Source organism: Sinocyclocheilus anshuiensis, unplaced genomic scaffold (assembly GCF_001515605.1).
Source record: "Sinocyclocheilus anshuiensis isolate Anshui unplaced genomic scaffold, SAMN03320099.WGS_v1.1 scaffold127, whole genome shotgun sequence".
Classification (NCBI taxonomy): domain Eukaryota; kingdom Metazoa; phylum Chordata; class Actinopteri; order Cypriniformes; family Cyprinidae; genus Sinocyclocheilus; species Sinocyclocheilus anshuiensis.
In genome coordinates this window covers 560,897-583,033 of record NW_015552528.1, presented here as the reverse complement: position 1 = coordinate 583,033, position 22,137 = coordinate 560,897, and the positions used below count along the sequence as shown (strand labels likewise).

The window sequence follows — 22,137 nt, the reverse complement described above, 5'->3', positions numbered from 1 at the left end:
AAAAGGAGCCGTTTTCTCATTTTTCTACTTTCAATATTAAATCAAAAAACGAATGATCGAATGATACACGGATTCCTAACCCTACCCGATACTTTATTTTCAACTTTTTGATTATTTCCTTAATTTTTATTGAAAATAAATGCCTTTACAATGTGATACGAGATTTGAAAAGGGAGGGAAAAAAAGTTCAGCAAAAGGTGGGATCGAACCCTGGTCGATCGTGTCAAAAAGCCAATGACACACACTTATCCATCTGCGCCATTGGAGCTGATGTTTTACAGCCACTTTTAACAATATAAATACACTCCGCATTTTTTATTCCATAGTAAGGGCCAAAGAACTTTCTTCCAGGACTCTGCTGTTCTTCGGCTGGTTCTTCCTGTATACGTTGATTGACAGATGTCTCGTCCAGTCAGCGGTGAGTAATCCCAAACCAATGGCGCTGTCTCAAACTATACTTACCTCTTCCGGTTGTCTGATTTGTCGTTGTTTTCTGACTTGTTCGGTTTGTCTGATTTGTCGTTGTGTTTTCTGACTTGTTAATTTGTTTTCGGATTTGTCGTTGTGTTTTCTGACTTATTTTGTTTTTTCGAATTTGTCTGTGTTTTCTGACTTGTTATAATGTTTTCTGAATTGTTGTTGTGCTTTCTGAATTGTTATTTTGTTTTTTAGACTTGCATTTGCGTTTGTAATTTGTTATTTTGTTTTCAGAATTGTGATTTGTTTAGCACTTCTCGGCCACCGTATAAAATAGGTAAATGTTATGTAAAATGTTATAGGTTTAAATAGCCCTACAGTTAAAGCATAAAATACTAATACAATATGTCCCCTATGTGAATATTATGTAGATCTATTGTTTAAATCAAATATATGCTTTAAAAGTAGGGCAATCATAGCAGGTTTCATCCATAGTTTGTCCGTTTAAACATCTTAGACGTCTACTCCAAATTGGTATAGTATTTTGTCGCGTCGCACCATGCCACTTGCATCCGGTGTAAGACTTATGTAAATATTGTGCGGGAAAGAGAGATCTGATCGGTTATCCAGATAGAGAAGTCACTTGATGTTACAAGTGTAAACGTACCGTGTCCTGATTGACTGATGATCCGATCTGCTTGATCAGATCACGGTGATCGCATGTTAATGCCAAGTGTAAACACAGCCTACATAGCCCTTGTGTTTCCCTTCAGCTTTGTCAGTTGTTGAATGTAATGGTTGTTCGTTTGCCTGCCAGTGGTTTTCTTCTTTGCTCCTTGTTTTTTGTTCACTTTGTTTTCATTAAACATCCTGCACCTAGATCCACTTCTCCGCCTGCCGTCTCTTGCTCCATGTTACATCACTGTCGGGTGTGACTGAACTGTAGGCTGACTTTACGTGTTATAAGTGAACCTTCGTGTGGGTTTCTGTCACATGTGGACCTTCATACTTACTTGGCTTGTCTCTTCACTTCCATCTGGATGTTATCTATACAGTAAATAGAAAGGCATTCAGTGAAACCTCTTGGCGGGTTGGTTGCCCTGCAGGTGGTACGAGGAAGTCCTTGAATGGACTTCCTCATTCTTCAAAGTCTTGAAAAGATTGAATTCTCGGCTCTGGTTGTGCTGTAGTTCAGTTGGGTGTAAAGTCATTGAAGATTTGTTCCTCTGCTGTGTACTTGTGTATAATTCAACTCAGAAATGACCTTCTCATTTCAATAAAGAACAAAATCAGTACCAGGGTGACAGCTAAACATACATATATATTTATACATGTCAACAGAGATGGAGAAAAAAGAGCTTTATGAGGTCACAAATGTTGGAAAAGTAAAACATTTTTTAGAGCTTTGGAATTTGGGGAGTATTGGATAGTTTTAACAGCTCATCAAAATCATTCTTAACTCTTTCCCCGCCATTGACGAGTTATCTCGTCTTTTACAAGAAAACGATTCCCCGCCACAAGACGAGTTTTCCGTGTTTCCACTGTTATACACTCGGGGGTGCTATTACGCATCTTCTGAACGAGTACAAAACCTCCCGAACAAAAACACACGTGAACAGGACGGAGAAACGAGCGATCTCTTATGTAAACAGATGCATATGAAAAATAATGCGATCATCAGCAATAGACAGCATATAAATGAAAACTGCATAATGTTACGGAGTAAAATGTTGATCCAGAAAGTGGTATATGTCTGTGCAAGCTTTGGAGGTGTTGATGGAAGCGATTTACTGGATTTATGCTTTGATAATCGTACTGAATATTATCCAGATGTAGTTTTTGATAAAAAATGTGAATTTCTCACCTTTTTACTCAACATTATGAATTTTTTATGCAAGTGTTGATAAAAAAAGAATGCTTTAAGCTAGAATAAAACAGAATTTTTTTTGTATAAAAGTAGAGCTCTGATCTTTATTTCGGTGTATTGCATATTCAAATATTCATACAGCAAAATATACTGGAGGCCATCAGATTTTAGTGAAAATCATCGAAATCGCTGGCGGTGGCTGGCAACTTTTTTCAAAAATGCTGGCGGGGAAAGAGTTAAAGACAGGAAAGAAAGACTTGGCACCACTATATTTGTATATATAGTATTTTGCCCACAAGAACATAAATTAATTATATATTTTCCTTCATTGTCTTTTGAGTAATAAAACATTCAAAAAATGCACAAAAGGGAAGTCACATGTAGCATTAGATTAAATCAATAACTAATTTTCTGACCAGAATTTTTGCATATGGGCACAGTCAAAACAAATAGTAGTATTTTCCACTGATCAGTTGACAGTCTATCAATAGTCTAATTGACTTGGACGTGGTTGGCTGTGCACTCACACAGGGTTAAGAGAGAGGTGCAGTGACGGAAACATGCTGACATAACAATGGCCTGCACGTCCCACGAATCTCCTTTCAATGTTGAGAGTACTTATGATAAAATACAATATGGTTTTACGGATTATGGAGCACAGACCACAGATGTCATAGTGGCTTTGAAGATTTTATCTCATGAAGCACTGAAACCATGCAAATATGCTTCCTTGGACTCTTGGCTGGTTTGAATATGCAAACCAGTTTTTTTTGTTTTGTTTTTTTACAAATCTGTGCTGTGACACTGATAAACTCACAGATGTTGATATATTACGTTTTAAGAGGACATACTTCTACATTGTACATTTTCTAATATGAAGTCTTAGATTATTAAATCTATTCTCTTATGACAAAGTCATTTCATGTAGGTGATCTGGAAGTATAATCTGCGGAGAGACAAAGTATGAACTCAGAAAAACTAAGAAAAGTTACAAGGTAAAGGAGGAAGGGCGTTTAGACTAGGTTCTGCTTGGAAGGCGATGGATATTACTGCTGGGTTCGAGGTCAAGTCAACTGACTCAGTGACATGTTGATTATGAATCTAATAAGCAGCTTGCATAAGAATTAAATGACTTTTTATTTTAGATTTGATGTGCAGGACTTTAGTGGAGGAAACCGATGCTATAAAGAATGTAGTTCAATCAAGAATTTAACTATTTTAATCATTTCGACGTCATACAGATTTTTGGTTGTACCTTGTTTTGCATTATGTGCACTAATAGTGTACTTACCAGGAAAGTGCTTGATCATATTTAGTAACTACACAGACTTAACGTGCAGGTTCAGGGTTAGTACCCAGCTATTGTAATTACTATACTAAATTGATAGTATAGCATAGTAAAGTATGTATATGCAGAACAGGACTGTAAAACAAAGAACTACTTTTAGAAGTTTTTAAGTATTGTAGTTCCTTATGAGTAAATAATACTGAAAGCATTCATTTTTAGCAAACCTTGAACCATATTGTAACACATTTCTAGTTAATTGAGCTGATTTATGCCACCTCTGCACGTCAGGCATTCTGCTTCAAACAGATCACACCTGGCATGAAAGCACAACATTTTTGTGTAATTAGATTAGATTCAACTTTATTGTCATTGTGCAGAGTACAGTACAGAGCCAATGAAATACAGAAGCATCTAACCAGAATAGCAAAACCTACATATATTCAAAAATATTAGTTACACTTTATTTTAAGGTGTCCTTGTTACAGTGTAATTACAGAGTAATATTAATTAACTACATGTACTTACTATATGGTTAGGGTTTGGCTTAGGGCTACTTGCATGTAATTATGCATAATTAATTGTCATTATAATAGTAAGTAATTAACACGTGTAACAAGGACACCTTATAATAAAGTGTTACCAATATTACTTTCGAAAGATGAAAATCAGACTGGATTCACTCAGATAAGTGCATGTAAACATACTCGGTGATGATGGCTCATGGATCACTCCTTACTGGCACTGAACCGCCCAACTTTTGGTGACTAGACCTTAGCTTGAACTACTACTAACACACTCTGATTTGTCTTCCGCAGCCTTACGTTGACACTTTATGATCGAGTTTAAAAATGAATTACAATACCTTATACCAGAGTATGCATATGTGCACACATGAATGTGTATTAGTGAAACAAATCCTAAGCATATTTACACGTATAAATGAACACCACGTTTCAGATACGCCCATCTGGTTAGTCTCTCTTCTATATTGATTGCATGCTCTTCGTCAGGTGTCGAGTCAAATGTCAAGTTCCTGTGATCTGCATTGCTATAGTCATCTCAGCAGTAGTTGTGCACTAGTGTGACATCATCACATAAACCCTGATCTGAGTTAAAACTAAACTCTTTGTCCCCTGAGCTGAAGAGAGTGATAAAGTCAATCAAAAAGCACTTAACATAAGTATTACTGCATAACATTAAACTAAGTGGTAATAATGGCAAACAACTACTGGCTTATTTTGGATTTGACCCACAGGCTTATGGAAGCCTCTAAAATGATTGGCATTGTTGTAAGTGATGGTGTGAAGACCCAAATGTTGGGTGCTTCTCAAACAAGAAGGCTGCATCCCAGTGGTGCTTTCTAGGCACCTTCTCAGCACTGAACACTAAAATGAGATGGTCTAGCAAGTCCACATGTCTGCATCATTGCGATTTCCACCCCTGCAGCCACAGCACAAAACACTATTAAAATTAATTTTGGAAAATACATTAAACATCTTTATATTGACTGACTTTCTATGAATGCATTACAGTGAATGTCAACTATCGGTTGTTTCCCATTGGTTTACATCATGGGCAGTTAATTTATAACAAAGCATAATGCCTTCATCTTCAGTAATTTTTTTTGTCTTGTATTACATAATGAAACTGGACCAGTTCAGGGCCTTCAAAACATGCTAAATGAAGGACACAAAACAAAGGATACTTCAAATTGAGATGGTCTTTGGCAGTGCTTGACATGGCGGCCCAGAATCGCATCCTTGCTAAGACGCAGACTTTCATTTGAGAAGCACTCTGCTGATGTTTTGACTGTAGAAGGAGCCGTGAAACTGCTAAGGCATCCTCATGGCTTGTTTCCAAAGATGCATACCAGCTTATACATCAGTACTCGAAAGTATTGGAAAGATGCAGCTTCTTTACCTGTTTGGCATCTTCACCATCAAATACTGCCAAGGGATTGCTGAATTATAAAAATCTGTTTGGTTTTGTACAGACATGGCCATTTTATTGTTATAATACATTTCAAACACAGTGGTAAGATGTGGGAGTCAAAAAAAACAAAACAACACTGGACACATTTTTTGGAGAAGAAAAAGCAACTCAAATTTGGCTAAACATTTAGCTACTGTAAAATCCAAGATGGTGAACACTCCAGTATGGCTGATACTGAAAGTACATTGATTTTGGCTCGGCGCCATTGTAAAGTGGGAAACCAGGCAAAACACTGGACATATTGAGTGACAATTACTATATTTGATGACATTAAGAGACCGTGCCATTACTGGCAACTTCTTACCCTATGGTTGTTTGGGCTGCCTAAGAAACAATAACTAATAAATCTTTGGTGCTTGATACCCATCATATGCATATTTTCCCTACTTCATTGTATTTCAAACAGATGTTTACATACAGAGGAAAAAATGCAAATAAATAAATAAAATAAGACAAGAAAAGATACTTGCAGAAAACCTTGTAAACAAAGAGAACAAAATATGTTGCATAACTATACGATATGGTTACTATACGAGCAAATTTATGAAGAGAGGGGCGCAGGATGCAGAAGACGATTTACTCCTTCAGGGAGAAAATGTTCAGGTGGCGCAGATCCCATTCGATGGACCACCGCTGAAATATATAATGACATATTAAAAAATAATAAATTACTTTAACAAACTGCTATGTGAGTCCCAGTAAATTACTGCTGATATCATTAACAAAATAATGAACTTAATAATATAAAATTATTCAATAGATTTAACTGTCTTTCTGCTTACCTCAGGGGTCTCCAGTCCTGCTGTTTCTTGAGGGCCACCTTCATGCAGAGTTTAGCTCTAACTCTGTGTCAGTTTCAATTACAGTCATTTTTCTACTGTTAGAGTCTATGATCTCATTTTCTCTGAAGATGTTATTGGACTTTAAAGATAATTGTTTAATATTTGTTTAATAAAACTATGATGAGAATCTCCAGGCTTAGATAGAGCTATGGGATAAAAGAGACCAGTGATCATGGATTCAACAGATCAAGACAAGCCTCCACGTTGCCTTAAAAGTTGCAGTCCAGCATCACTGATAACCTTAGAACTGAAATTGTTAGCAAAAGTACTTAAATTGAATGAATAAATACATTAATGAATAATTCAATAATTGTACACTAATCTCTTTCACAGATTGAGAGCATTGTGCAATGGTGCTGGGGGAGCCTGGTGAGCCCGTGACAGACTTACAAGGTTTTCTTTCTTCACTAATAAACTTAGATGAAACTGAGCGTCTAATGCCCTTCTCACACTGCACAGCTGTCTGGGGTAACATGGACTGTAGTTGCATTTGTGTGCACTACACGACAGATCGGTGACAGAGTCACACATTACACACATTACTCCTCCCCCTGTACTTGTCATCGCTGATATCATTTCCAGTCAAAACACATTTCACACCGCAGGACTGTAAGTCGTGGACGAATCCAGATATTTCACATGCTATTTTGACAAAACTGTGTGTGAACCCGGCATAAAATATCCCAGTTGAGCTGTACCCACAGTTGTCACAGTTTGCTTGCTCAAAAACTTCTAGGTTGAAGCTACACTCTGCAGGAAGGTGGCCCTCCAGTAGCAGGATTCGACATGCCTGCCAAGTTTATTATTTGTTGTTTGTTTAAAAAAAACGACTATATTACAGTAGCAAGCGTAATTTGATTTATTACTGCTGGCTGTTTATTATCACCTACTTTTCAAAACATTAATCAACAGATCCTCAGTAAACAATAAATCACTGCTAGTGCGTTATTTTAATAAACGGAAAGATTTACACACTATTTGATGTCATATTTCGTAATACTGTAATGCAATATTTTTTCTTTTGTTTTACTTCTGTAGTATCAATTACTTTCTCATCTGATTTTTTGGAGGAGAGATAAAATAGGGTTACCGTCTTGCTGCTTTTTTTTTTTTAACATGTACAAGGAACTCAAAATCCAGGTAAATATTTGAACTCACCCAACTCTCTTTGAGCTGGAAAGTGTTTTCCTGGGTCCATCTGAAGTCGAATCTCCTTGACAGAAAAGATGGAGGTAGCTGGAGTGACAGAATTTAACATTTTATTAATACAGACATGACATTTCAGCTGTGAATGTATGACTTTATAAATGTGTAGAAATTGTTCTGTTCAAGATTGTCCATGCAAATTTATGTACACAGCATCACATCTTACAACAATTAGCTTATAAGACTATAATATAATAATATAAGACTACTATATTATATTATATATATACTATATATATATCTGTGTGGAGACATGCTGAAAACGCGTTTGGTCTCGATAGGCCTTTTGTGTACATAGAAAAAGTCTTAGATCTTTGAGTTCAGCTCATGAAAAATGGGGGCAAAAACAAAAGTGTTGCGTTTATAATTTTGCTCAGTGTATATTGTTGCTCTTTTGTTAGCTTTGACTGCTTTTATTGTCCTCATTTGTAAGTCGCTTTGGATAAAAGCATCTGCTAAATGACTAAATGTAAATGTAATATATTATAAGACTATAAAATTACTAGTATGAAATACTTACTGTCAGCCAGGTCCTGCACTTTTTCTCCCAGGTCTCTGAAATAAATGTGCCGGAGAGCCACTTCTGCACAAATACGCTGCCGTGCTTCACACTAAAAAACAAAAAACAAAAAAAACATACATCTAAGCAGTGTTGAGCAGTAGGTAACTACAAGCTAAATGAAGTGAAGTGAAGTGACGTGACATGTGGCCAAGTATGGTTACCCATACTAGGAATTAGTGCTCTGCATTTAACCCATCCTAAGTGCACACACACAGCAGTGAACACTTTCGCCATGCATAATGATTTAATTAAGAAGATACCGCACTTGGTATTATTATTTGATAGATTTCATTCTGTTTAGTGTGCAATGCTGTATCCAGTGTTATCAAGTAAGAGATCACTGCCTGCACCCCCATTTGCATAAAGCTGAGTTCTATTCCACTTTGCTGCATTGCCAACTACATCTGTTGTATCACTGTGAAAACCCTTTTCAGTTTAAACCCACTGTTCTGTAATATTTTCACACTAAAAATAATGGTAATCTTTCTGACAGAACCTTAAGAGGATGACATCAAAATGTTTTGAACACAACAAAACGCTGGTTACTGGTGTAACCTTGGTTCTATGAATGACAGAAGACCAGTAACCAGCATTCTGTTTCACCACCAGAGATAGTCAAAACAATGGAAGACAAACACAACAAAGACTACAACAGGAGTTTTCAAACCTGTCCTGGAGGCCCTCCAGCCCTGCACATTTTTTATGTCTCCCACAACTCACACCAGATTCAACTCACCAGCTCATTAGTAGAGACTGCAAGACCTGAATTGGGTGTGCCTGACAAGTGAGACATACAAAATATGCAGTCCTGAGGGTCCTCCAGGACAGGTTTGAAAAACCCCTGGACTACAACAATCCTAGACACTGTCTGGCAGTATAGCAGAACTTTTCCCCTGTGGTCTCTGTGTCCCATCCCTCATCTCTGCTCTCAAACTAAGCTCAGAGCTGCTGAGAAGAGATGAAGCAACACAACAAGACCCTGCGGACCTGAGCAAATACCATTATCTCCTGTCCTCTTTCTTCTCTAATGATTCTGCTGCGAAGATAAACAAAATCAGCAATGCCTTAGACACCCTGAAATTATTCACAACTTTCTCCTCTCTTATCTGTCCACCTCCTCCCACTTCTTCTCCGAATTCTGATGACTTTGCCAGCTTCTTCACTGATAAGCTGGCAACCATCAGCAACCAGTTCTTTACATCCTCCACCCACACACATTCAACTCTTCTTGTTGTAAAGGCTCCTTTAAGAGAGGGCTTTTATTCTGACACCGTACGTCACCTTCTGGCTGAGCAGTCTCGTGAGTTAAGCCGCTGATGCCTGCTGAACTCTGTATTCTGCTGATCACTGAAAGGTCATTCATTCCTGTCATATTTGCTGCAAAAGTTACCTTGAGGTGTTAGTCATTGACCTACAAGTAAGTCTGTTTTCTTTATTATTGTGTTTATCGAGATCGGTATTGAGTTATTTATAACAGCGTCACACGCACATGTCTAGACATTCCCGCAGACGTTGTTTTTGTTAGTTGAAATCAGCCCAAATGAGGCTGTTCCATATACAAATTATTTATTCTTTATTGAGATGTATATCACTGTTTTGATTTTCAACGATACCTCTGTGATGTGATTTAGATATTTCAAGCTGTTTATGCCAAACGAGCGATAACTTTGATGTGCCTGGATTCTATCCATATATGGAGTGATGTTTATCATGTTAGATGATCGCTAATGGCTTATAATGTACAATGTGATACCTTATTTTCTTTTCTTGGATTGTATATTTCATGGAAAAAATTTACTGATGAGGATTTAGCTTGCTTTGGCTGCCTTTATGTACCAATGGATGTTTATTGTTGTATATGCCTAGTTATTGATTAACCTTTATTGTATTTCTTGTGTTCCAGACTAATGCCTCTACTGCCTGTAATTAATACCCACCTGTGAAATACCTGTACCTCTGTGGCTTACCTCCTATCAATACATCACCTAAACCTGATCACCTGTCCCCTCATCCTTATATATTATTGTGCTCTAACCAGCACAAAGGGGGCTTCACTCATCCAATTACGAATCAGATCCTGACAAGTCAAAATTCTCTCCAACACTTCTCTTCTTTCTGTCCTTTTTTCCGTGACAGAAAATCAGAGAGCTGATTGAACACTCCAAATCATATGTTCTTATTCTGCTTGACCTGCAGCCTTTGACATATCCTCCTGTCCACTCTTTCTGACTTGGGGATCACAGGTACGGTACTTTGGTGGCTTCAGTCCTACTTCACAGGCAGTGTAGGTACACGCTCGTACAACATTAGGAAAATCAGACTCTTCCTGTTAGAATACGCAGCACAGCTACTTGTCCAATCTCTTGTAGTTCAAGATTGGACTACTGCAATGCTCTACTGGTGGGCCTTCCAACCAGTGCAACTAAGTCTCAGCAGATGATCCAGAACACGGCAGCATAGCTTCATCTCTGCTGCAAGCTCCACCTCTAATCGACCTTCTGTGCCACCACGCTCCCGATCCACCTCCACCACTGTGGCCTCCACCTACCAAGTTTTCTACTCCTATGTTCCACAAACAATTCTCACACACCCACTAGCTACTACAAATATCGGGTCATGTCATATGGCCTGGCCAATGCTCTCTCTGTATTCCAGAGTTTCATTAATGAGGTGTTCTGGGAGTACCTACAACATTTCAAGTGAGTGACGTGACATGTGGCCAAGTATGGTGACCCATACTCGGAATTAGTGCTCTGCATTTACCCATCCAAAGTGCACACACACAGCAGTGAACACACACACACCGTGAACACACACCCGGAGCAGTGGGCAGCCATTTATGCTGCGGCGCCCGGGGAGCAGTTGGGGGTTCGGTGCCTTGCTCAAGGGCACCTCAGTCGTGGTATTGAAGGTGGGAGAAAGCCACCTTCAATAGAAAGCCATTTCATCATAAGTGTACATTAATGATATCCTCAAATACTCCCAGAATGAGACAGACCATTGTAATCATGTGGTGCTGGCACTCGGCAGACTGTGGCAGAGCCAGGGGGAGCCAAAGGGGTGGAGAAACAAGGGAGCCTGGTGTAGCTTGAGGGATGATGGGCCATGGTGGATACGAAGGGATCCAATGGGTCGACAGGGCGTCTAGGGGAGTCTAGGGCTCAGAGGCTCGAGGTGAAGCCAGGGGATTGACACACCTAGGCGGTAATCTGGCTGAGGGGAGCCAGCGGAGACGGGGCTGAAAAACTGCCTTTAATTTAAAGAGGAGGAGAGAGAAGGAGGCTGGACGAGAACAATGTTGCTGAAGGAGACTTGGAAATGGCTGACAGGGGATTCAGGGCTGTGTGAAACCAGTGGAGCAGGAGATTCAGGGCTGGGTGGAACCTAAAAAGAGTATCTAAATAGAGTATTTAAATGGAGTATCTAAACAGCTGGAGGGGATCGGCAAGGAAGGAGATTGCTCAAGGGTAGAAACAAGGACAGGAACTGGCTCTGTGTCACTCAAGTCAATTCCACCAAAAGTTCCTCTGGGATGGTCATGGGGACCTGCTCACACATCTGTTTAGACTGCAGAAGCCTCGGGCTCCGGGTCAGAAAATGGCTCTACCACAGGGTCCATGGCAGGCATAGGCTCTGGCTCAGTGTCTGTGGTGGGCTCTGGTTCTGGGTCTGTGGTAGGTAATGGCTCTGACTCTGGGTAGATGATGTCAAGAAGGTGGGAGTGGGCTATAGCTGTGCTGTCATGTTGTCCTCCACCTCACCGACGGTAAATTGTGAACCACACAGCCAAAGCACAATCTCCAGATACTTAGCCAGGGACCTGCTGGAATCTTCTGCTGGCATCCATTTGCCAATGTTCCCATCCAGCTCTCTCCAAAAACAGTCCAACAGAGTAAAAGTCATCCCACAAGGTCTGGCGGCAATATTCCAAATACTCCTCCATGGTCTCCTCAATTTCCCGGCCATCTTGAATAATGGAACACAGGATAGTTTCTAGTCCAAGAAAAACTGCTGCTAGATCCATATTTAGGGTCTGACAATGGATGAGTTTGAGCAGGATCTAGTTGCAGCAGTGAAACAGCAGTTTAACAATAACTCACATTAATTCAAATCAATCCTACTGAGGATAAAGACACAAGAACAGAACAACCAATTGAAATTGACGTAAGAACTGACAACAAACTAAACGGGGAGTATATACCGTATTGGCCCGAATATAAGATGACCCTGATTATAAGACGACCCCCCTTTTTCCAGATGTACCTTTTGGAAAAAGTCTTTTTAAAAACCAAATCTTGTTTTTTCTCAGTAAAACACATTTTGTCTTCAATTATTTTCATATTGCATATTTTTCCTATTTTAATTTTTGTTTTGAAAGTATGGTAAAAACTGGTAAAAATGTACCAACAATCACTTTTAAAAATATTGTAGTCTTCAAATCTGGATACTGTCTTACGTTTTAAAATCACAAAGTGAGTTTGGTCCCATCAGGCTAACGTGACAGTCACGACTCATGCAGCTGTAAGCTTTTCTTCTTCTGTAGTTTTTACTCGCGATCTTTACAACACGCATTACATTACTTCATGGCACACTAGTTTTATGCGTATTTGGCGCCACTCTCTCATTGGCTGTAGGTCATCGCCGATGTAGTTTTCAGTCAGAAATCAGTGCACACAGTGTGATTGTGAATCGCAGACAGCTCCAGATATTTAGCATGCCAAATATTTTGCGGGCATCGGCGACGTCTCGGCGATTCCCTCAGATCGCGTCTTTGATAATTCACACTGCGTGATTGTCACTCGCGTGAACGAGCACCGATTTGCCTCCGATGTCGGGCATTTGTCGCCGATTTCACAAAACCTGTCGGCGAGTGAAAAATCGGGCTAATATCGTGCAGTGTGAACTCGGCATAAGGAAGACGGGAAATAAACACAGGAACTGGGAACACAAATCTAAACCAAAACAGAACATTAAACTGAACGTACTCAGATGAACTTTGTATTAATGACAGCACAGATAATAATCCTGAATTTCCTTTATTAGTCTTGACTGACTGTAAGAATTTAATATGGACAGATGGCTCAATTTATTAAGTACTCGAGCATCTTTCATAATAATGAACACACTAAAATGTAAATCATTAAAGTAGATATCAATCAAAAACTTTTTGACGTCTCAGGCATTTCTTTGCAAGGGCAAAATCAAATGCATACTTTACCTGTAATAACTGGCATAGTAGATCATGACCGTCATTGGTGATCCTGTAGAACAAAATCGCACAAAACATATTATAGCTGTAGCTTTCCAGTCTCAATGTTAACAAATTTTAGTAGTAATATCACCTGAATTCTCAACTGATTTAACATTTATGATTGAATCACTTGCATTGTATTTTCATTACAGCAAAAAAAAAACTACTAATAGTAAAATAGAGTAATTTGGCACCATTCCTTTTCTCATTTTCCTTTTTCCCTTTGCTATTCACTTGTCTCTCTAGTCAAACTGTTTTCTGTGTGTAAAAGGTCCGTGTACTTTTTACCCATTTGATATCCTTTCGGAAATGGAATAATGAGAAATGGAAAGATGGCTTTGTGTTTTCATTTTTGGTTTAGTTTATCAAATGGAAAATGAGATTTCGGCTCGATTTCTCATTTGTGGTTTACAAATCGGTTTATGGCTTTGATATTTCATTCGCACATGTCGCACACTGAAACACCCTTTTTATCTTGTTGGTCCAGCCTTAATTCTGTCAGATAGTACAGGAGTCGTTACGACACTGCCAAGTCCCGCTTTAATAAGCGATTGTCGCGACGCAAACCACCACTTGCTGTTAACCACGTGTGGCATTTAAAACAAATATGCTGCTGCAAAGCTTTGCCTTTGATGTACGAAACTTGAGAAATCACTTTTTGTAGCAGGTCTTCTCCCTGTGTTTCATGTCCCATTGATAAATGCAACGACGAAAGCTCCATCTCTTTAAGTAAAAGCAAAAGTTTTACTCTATTAGCCTACTGTATTGGAAATAAGGATTGGACGTAAAAGTCAACAATAAACATTACCATGATGACATGCCCATAACATTTCCCACTCATCTTTTAATGAGATCCATAGGTGTTTGTGTCACAAACCTGAATAAATTAGAGCAGAAATCTCATTGTCCGTTTGTTAAACTAAACGAAAACATATTTCCATTTCTCGTTATTCCATTTCAGATAGGATATGAAACAGGTCAAAAGTACAAGGACCGTGAAAGATTACCAATTAAATAATCTAATCTGCACATGGATCTTAACTGTTGCTCAGTATCACCTTGTCCAGCTGAGGGTGCTAGGAATTTATCCCTACTAAAGTCACATGTTATCTAGGACTTAACAATAAAGCTCATTTACACATCCACATAAATATACAATAATCACAACAGTTGCCAAACAGAAAGGATTATCACACTAAAAGAAACACGAACAGGAAACAACAGATACACACACCTGGGTGCGTGAGTGATCAGCGGTTCCCCATCATAATGGGGGAAGTTGTGTGAAAGGAAGTTGTCATTGGTGTTGATTCCTGGCCAAGACTCCTCAGTAGGAGTACCTGGAGATGACATGCAAGATTATAATCAAAATAGACTCTCAACTACACTCCAAGACATTAGAGCCAGCTAGAGATGTAAATAAAAAAGTTGTGGCTTTGCAAAACATATTCTACTGTAATGGGATCTTGTGGCTTATTACACTTGCAGAAAATGTAAATGTTTCAACTCAATTATGACATCAGTATCATTACTAAGACATTATGTAGAGCATATTTTACTGTAATTCATTAAAAAGCAAACAAGTTCAAAAACATACAAATATACAAATAAACATGTAACAATAAACACAATACACTTATTACAGACACAATATTATAATAGAGTCTGAGTCAGGCCAAACACTACAGATTGAAAAATAAATGACCTGATATGTGTTTTCTTTTGAGTTTGGTATTATACATTTGTAATAAATCAGGGGTGTCCTGCTCCTGGAGAGCCAATGTCTTTCATAGTGTAGCGTCAACCGATTTCAACACACTTTCCTGGATGTCTCTAGTGAGTCTGAAGAGCTTGATTAGCTGGTTCAGGTGCATCATTTAATAAGGGTTGGAGCTAAATTCTGCAGAACAGTGTCCCTCCAGAGACAGGTCTGGACACCCCTGTTCTAAATACTGAAAAATAACTGCATTCTGGTTTCACATGTCCTTTTTATGTTGCTTACCCCTTTAGCACAGTGTTTTGAATAGGGGGTTTTATCAATTTTATACAACAGTTCTTTCTGGATCTCGAATCTGATTGGCTGATAGGTTAATAAAGATAATGTCTGTTTGAAAATTTGCTTTGGCGTTTTCGGAGACGTGAGTTCCAGCGGCCGTTCAGCGCTCATTACACCCGCCGAGAGCGCCTCACTCACGACTCAGCCAGATCTTCTTGAATTTACCGCTGGCTCTGATGTCTCTATAGTGGTTAAACATGAGAGGACAGTACGACAAAGATAGCCTATCGCTTTCCTCAGTGGACAATCAAGCTAATTTTTTATTGTGAATATGAGATTGAGCTGAAGAATGAATGCTGTATCAGATGCAGGTAAACACACTCGCTCAGTCAGTCTCTCTCATAATACTCGACTCCACATAATACACTGCTTTTACTACAGTAATACAATAAGCTTTCAATGAAGCAACTCAACATTCCTTCGTTACTAGCTCTAAAGTGACGTTTTGGAATTAGTAACCGAGACTGGGGCTCAGCTGTTAAACTATCAACTTTAGATTTAAATCTGTGACGGAAGGAAATAGTTCGGCACAAAAGAGGGCTTTTAAAGACACTCCATTGTTGTTTCTTAATCAGGAAATTAACGTTCTTAGAATTGACAGACAGTTGACCCTGAGAGGTCAAGTAAATATCTACAGCGGATCTAAATATTTATAATTAATTATAACTAGTTATGATTAATTATTCATATTTCCCCATGAGCTGATTCGCTACACCGATATACAGCCATGTCTCACTTCTACGAGTGTGATATTGCTCATATATTTGTTAAAGATATCTAAAGTAGGTCCACTTTTTGAAAAGTCCAAATTGGCTTATAATATGCAAACATGGAAAAACTGTTTGTAACATGAAAAGCCAACAATAAACAAAAAAGGCTAAATAAATGTTTTATTTTTTTAAATCATTGTGGATGTATGTAGTAATAGACTGTAAAAAACAAATAAAACAGGAACAAATCAAAAAACAATCAAACAGTTTTGCTGTGAATCAGTAACAGTTAGAAAGCAAACTCTTTGCATCAAAACCACTAGTACTATTGGGACAAATGAGCTGAAAACTAAAAGCTTATTAAGTGCATACGCCAGAGCTCTTACCCAGTATACGAAATATAAGATGAAGTTCATCCTTCACTGTTGAGCCAGGGAAAAGGGGACGTCCTGTGATCATTTCGTAGAATATACAACCTACACCCCTATATCAATAAAAACAAAGCAGAGAGAAAGAAAGAATGAAGTGTCTTTTTAAGAAATGTATAAAAGGCACAATCCAGGCCGAAAAACGAGTGGGCAGGGTCTCTGATTTTCAGAAGAGCAGACATGTTCTCCAGATTAACCAATGCCAGCAAAACTCTTTGTAGCAAGGAATGAGCTGAAGAGCTTAAATATTCATCAGAGTTACATTCAGTCTGGCACACCTGAACACAGTTCTTTCCTAGTAGGCTTAATTTACATGCAACACTCATGCACACAATTTTGGGTTTTCTCGGGGGTCTCCAGCCCTGCTCCTGGAGCATTACCAACCAGCAGAGTTCAGCTGCACCTTCAATCAAACACTCCTGAACCAGCTAATCAAAGGTGTTCAGGGTTACTTGACATTTACAGGCAGGTGTGATGAGGCAGGGTTGAAACTGAAGTCTGACTCTGGAGGAAGGTAACTATCCAGGAGAAGGGCAAATGCCCAAATGCTCATATAGTAAATCCGGCCTAACCAACAGAATGGACTGAGAACATTTGTCTAAAGCAGGGATGCCCAATCCTGTTCCTGGAGGTTGGAGTCGAACTTTGTAGGAAGGTAGATCTCCAGGAACAGGATTGGGAACCCCTAGACTACATTACCTGTGTTAGTTTGTTATGTGTGTGGCCTGTTGGTGTCCCACTTTGCCACAAGTACTTGGCAGTTACTGTGCACATGGCATGATGGTACAGTACCTACTTCACTATTCAAATAGTAGTATACTTATAATTGAAAAAAGTTAGCAAATCTGTGGCAAACTCAGAGCAAAAACCAAGCCATGAGGTCAAAGGAACTGCCTGCAGAGCTCAGAGACAGGATTGTGTTGAGGAACAGATCTAGGGGAGACTGCTGCTCAATCACTAAGCACTCTTGCCAAAAAAAAAAAAGTTGTGACCTTCAAGTCGCTGTTCTATCTGATATTTCATTAAACTTAGCTGAAGATTGACTCTGCCAAGTCTTTGTCTCCAGCAAGTCTTCAAGACACTGTGAAGCACTTTGCTGTGCATCAGCACATAACTCAGCAACCGGCACGCAAGGCTTCATCTGGCAACTTCATCACTTCATTCATCACACGGGTGGTTTCCCAGAGATGTCACCATCAAACAGACCGCCAGCCAATCAACACAGCCAGGATATCCCCCTGACTCTCAGACTGTGAGAAACAAGATTATCTGGTCTGATGAACCTCAGTTCTAAGTGTCATATACTGTCTGGAGGAAACCAGGCACTGCTCATCACCTGCACATCATACATCATACCATCCCAACAGTAAAGCTGAATTTAAAGGGGTCCTATTATGCTTTTTCACTTTTTTAAAAAACCAAGAAGAAGAGCTGCTGTGCTGTAGCATCAAATTTTCGGCATGTCTAGAACAATTCTTACAAGTATAACATGACGTAGCTGGGTGCTGCGGACAGACGCCGCCGGTGTGCCTACACTCATAGAAAATAATGTGTTTGAATTTTAAAGATGCGAAGCTGCGCTTCTCGTCCGGTGCACGACCGCCTGAAACGCTGTTTTTTTCACCTCCGTGCCCAAACGTCTTTGTTTGGGCTTCCGAAAGCGGATGATGTCAGGAAACAGTGGTTGCAATTTATTTTTTAACTCTGTTCCTGAGCATTATAACCCCAATTTGCTATTGTGTGCTTCGCATTTTACTGAGGACAGCTTCCACAACACGAGCGAGTACAGTGCCGGATTCGCCAAAAGCTTTTGTTGAAAGACGGAGCAAGGGGTGGCAGTACTGAAACACCGTCTAAGCTGTTCGCCAATCACAACGCACTGGGACAGCTAACCAATCACAACACATTTTGTTTTTTTTTCGGAAGGCAGACCTTCATCAAAGCCGGAACTAATCGAGCCGTTTGTGCCAGGCTGGGGAGAAAAGTATTGTAATGTAAATTATGTGAAAAATAATGTGTTTTTCGAACAAACTAGTTTGAGAGCACGTTCTAGTACACCCCCAAAACAAGATCAAGACTTTGTAAAAGAGCATAATAGGACCCCTTCAAAGTCCAAGTTTACATTAACATGAGTATGTTGAACCAAACTATTTAAATAGGAGTAACTGCCTGACGATTAAAAGTGAACACTATTAAGTCATTCTCAGACTTAATTCTAACAACAATGGAATCACGTGAGAGGGAACTGTCGGGAGACTTATTTCTTTGTACAAAGTAGGACAACGTAAGAATACCAAATCATTGTTTTGAGTGTGAAAATCGTGGCAAAAGTAATACAAAAATGGCCTTGTTACAAGGTTCCTGAAATAACCAAGACTACATTGTTTTGTGATGAGTCTCAGAGCTGGAAAAGCTATGAAAGGTGTGGGAATTTCGTCTTACAGTAAGATGTAACCTGCAGTAGTGAAATGCATGGTTGCTGTCCACACAAGACGTACTTATGTGGCCAAAGAACAAAACTGCAGTTACTGTAGCCTTTTCCAAGGCTCATAATAATACTCTAGTCTCATTAGACCAAGTAAATCATTTTGGGTATAACAGCATGTAAAATGCTATGGGGTTGCATGAGGAGAAGTACAGCGAGAAGTGCTTGGCTGCCACAGTGAAGTTCAGTGTGAATGCTGAAGGTGTGAGGGAATTGTGCTACCTTCTCCTCATTCCCTGCATTGTTGGGTTACATTCTCCCAAAGTGTAAAAGCTTTTATGGACAAATATTTCACCCGACCTTAACACACTTGAGCACCTGTCTTGAGCAACACTCCCCATTAAAGATCAGGCTATTTAAGGAGTTAATCAGGATAGATGTGTTAATTTGTTGTGAACTTGTGCACGCAGTGCAAAGAAGGGTCAGAATAGTATACCTAAAGTTATGGAGGAAAATGTTTGTTGAATTGAATTAAGAGTGTACTCATTTTTGGAACCCTTCGTTTAAGCAAGATTGCCTAATTCACTTACTTTACAGCTATCGATTACATGATTTTATTTGTTTTTATTAAAGGGGTCATAAAATGGAGAATCAAAAAGTCCTATATATTTACACATAAGAGACTACTCTACAATAACAACATACTGCAAGTTTCAGAACTCAAATCTAACTACCCAGTTTAAAATATGAATGATTATTTTCTACCCTTCTGAAATGCCTGGATTTGAAATCAGGAGAATCTCCTCAACATGGCCCTTAACACATTATCATTGTGGTTGCATTGGTTTAATTTCTTCTTTCTTGGGCTCAAACATATACGGCTCTATCACAGCGCTTGCCATCTCGAGTATGAAAACACACAACATGCTGTAAAGGAGAATGTGGATATGGTGTGATGAAGTTATTTCTGCAAGAAGTAATGCCCCTTGAAATTGAATGTTTGTTTGTTTGTTTTTAGAGAGAGTGAAAATGGGCATGGAAAATTATAATTTTTACAAATATTGGACATTTTTTGGTGCCAAAAAACCTGCACATTTTATAAACCAAGCTTAAAAACATAAAAACATTGCCTGTTATAGCTGTCTCTCTAGAAGTATGTTGTGATCAAAACACTAATGAATCTATATTGGTTACAGTGATCATGAGGACTTTCTATGGCTTTTGTATGGCAGTGACTTGGACAAGGTGCTTTGTCTGAAAAGTCTGAGAACCACTGGTTTAATGTATTTCAGTCAGGACCACTCTGTTTGATTAAGATTACTGTAGAGGTCCTGAACATTATTTTGGCGGCAGGCTTTGCTCTGAAGGGTTCAGATTCTGAGCTGTCCACAAACAAACCTGAAACCAACACAATGACGTAGTATGTTCAATTTTAAGATCAATCAGGGAGAGCAGCGTCTGCCACCGAACTAGAAGCGAGTGTCTGTGTGACAGACTCAAAGCTGACTTAACACGTGTCTGAAAGCTGACTGAAAGCTGTCTTAATGCGTCTGTCCGTCAGAACTGAAAGCTGACTAACATGTGTTTGTGCAACATAACTGAAGGCTGAATTAACGTTTGTCTGTGAGACAGACTAGCGCATTTCTGTGCAACGGAAAACAAAAGCTGACAACGTGTTCTGTGCAACAGCTAGAACCCAAGGCTGATTTAACGCATTTTCTGTTCAACGAAACTGAAAGTTGATTTAATGCATGACGGAACGCGAGCTGTTTTAGTGCGTTTCTGTATGACAGAACCAAAGCTGATTAAGCACATGTCTTTGCGACAGACTAAGGCAAGTGTCAGTATGGATGAACTTATATATCTTATTTAATTGTAGTGGGAAATCACAAATTACAATCAGCTGTGCATCAGCTGATGCTGGCTGTCACGCCGTGATCTGCCTGAACTGAGCTCCATTTGTCACTGAAACTATATTTGTGTGACCTTTGAATATAATCATTGTGATCAGTATATAATACACAGTAATATACACTGCATGCTGATATTAGCTCACTGGCTTTTAAATCCATAATTTTCACGATGATCACTAGAAATGCACTGGAAATTCATTATATATTGTAACGGCTGGACCAATCAGACACATTATTATTTGTTATATTTAACAAATAATCCATAACACTCCTCACCCAACAAGCAAACCATTACTTGCCATTAAATTCACAGACACAAGTCTTTCTACGAATGAACGTGCATATCCCTGGGACATTATGTGTATTTTTACTGTTTTGTAATTATTTCTGGCAGCTGATCTAATTATTTATAATTGATAATAACCAGTTATTTATTCATATTTCCCCTTTGAGCTAATTAACTACCATGTAAATAATACATTACGGTAGTTTATCCAAACTTGAGAATAAGGTATGAAGTTTCCTACAAACGTTCATCATTTGACTAGTGTTTATGAGATGGCCTGAACGTGTAAGTGTGTATGTGCATCTCACCAGATGTCAAGAGAGGTGGAGTAATCTGTTGACCCCAGCAGCACATCAGGAGGTCTGTACCAGAGAGTGACCACTTCATTCGAGAATGTCTTTGTGGGCACTGACTTTGCACGCGCAAGACCTACAGTAGACACAAACAAACCATTAAACTCCACACTGTACGATTAATGTAAGTTTGTGAATATGTTCTCTGTTAATTAAGAGATAAGTATTTGGGTATGTGAGCGATTGGGCCTACCGAAGTCAGCAAGTTTGAGCTCTCCCCTGTCACTGATGAGAAGGTTCTGAGGTTTTAGGTCTCTGTGCAAAACTTTCTGCCGATGGCAATAAGCTAGACCTCGCAATAGCTGAAACAGGAAAATCTATAAGGTGGCAACAAAGAGTACATAAAATCATTCCAGAACCAGGTGCTTACCGCTGTTGTAAACCATGCTTCCAAAATATTTTAATAATGTGCATTTAACAATTAACTTGACTACACAGAGGCTAATGTAAATGATATGGCTTTGCTTTTGTTGATCCTTTATCTACATGGCAGCCGCTTGTTCTCTCTTTGATATATTTTTTTTCCGTTTTCTCGTTTCTT

At 39.0% G+C, this 22,137-nt stretch overlaps 1 protein-coding gene and 1 long non-coding RNA gene across 3 annotated transcripts in view; one reads left to right on the top strand and one right to left on the bottom strand.

Moving 5' to 3' along the window:
• The window catches only part of LOC107663589 (uncharacterized), a 15,582-nt gene extending 5,431 nt beyond the window's left edge, over window positions 1-10,151 (top strand). The window contains exon 5 of the long non-coding RNA XR_001631358.1: window positions 10,078-10,151. This is a non-coding gene — a long non-coding RNA (uncharacterized LOC107663589). The remainder of the gene's footprint in view (window positions 1-10,077) is intronic.
• LOC107663588 (cyclin-dependent kinase 16) overlaps window positions 6,092-22,137 on the bottom strand; it is a 48,698-nt gene continuing 32,652 nt past the window's right edge. The window contains exons 9-16 of one of the 2 annotated variants that reach the window (XM_016453818.1): window positions 21,790-21,913; window positions 21,552-21,672; window positions 16,578-16,675; window positions 14,660-14,765; window positions 13,393-13,435; window positions 8,133-8,223; window positions 7,565-7,642; window positions 6,092-6,197 (exon numbers count right to left, since the gene is read on the bottom strand). In XM_016453818.1, the coding sequence (XP_016309304.1) occupies window positions 6,106-6,197; window positions 7,565-7,642; window positions 8,133-8,223; window positions 13,393-13,435; window positions 14,660-14,765; window positions 16,578-16,675; window positions 21,552-21,672; window positions 21,790-21,913 (753 nt within the window). In that variant the 3' untranslated portion in view covers window positions 6,092-6,105. The remainder of the gene's footprint in view (window positions 6,198-7,564; window positions 7,643-8,132; window positions 8,224-13,392; window positions 13,436-14,659; window positions 14,766-16,577; window positions 16,676-21,551; window positions 21,673-21,789; window positions 21,914-22,137) is intronic. The other variant, XM_016453820.1, reaches the window with a different exon arrangement.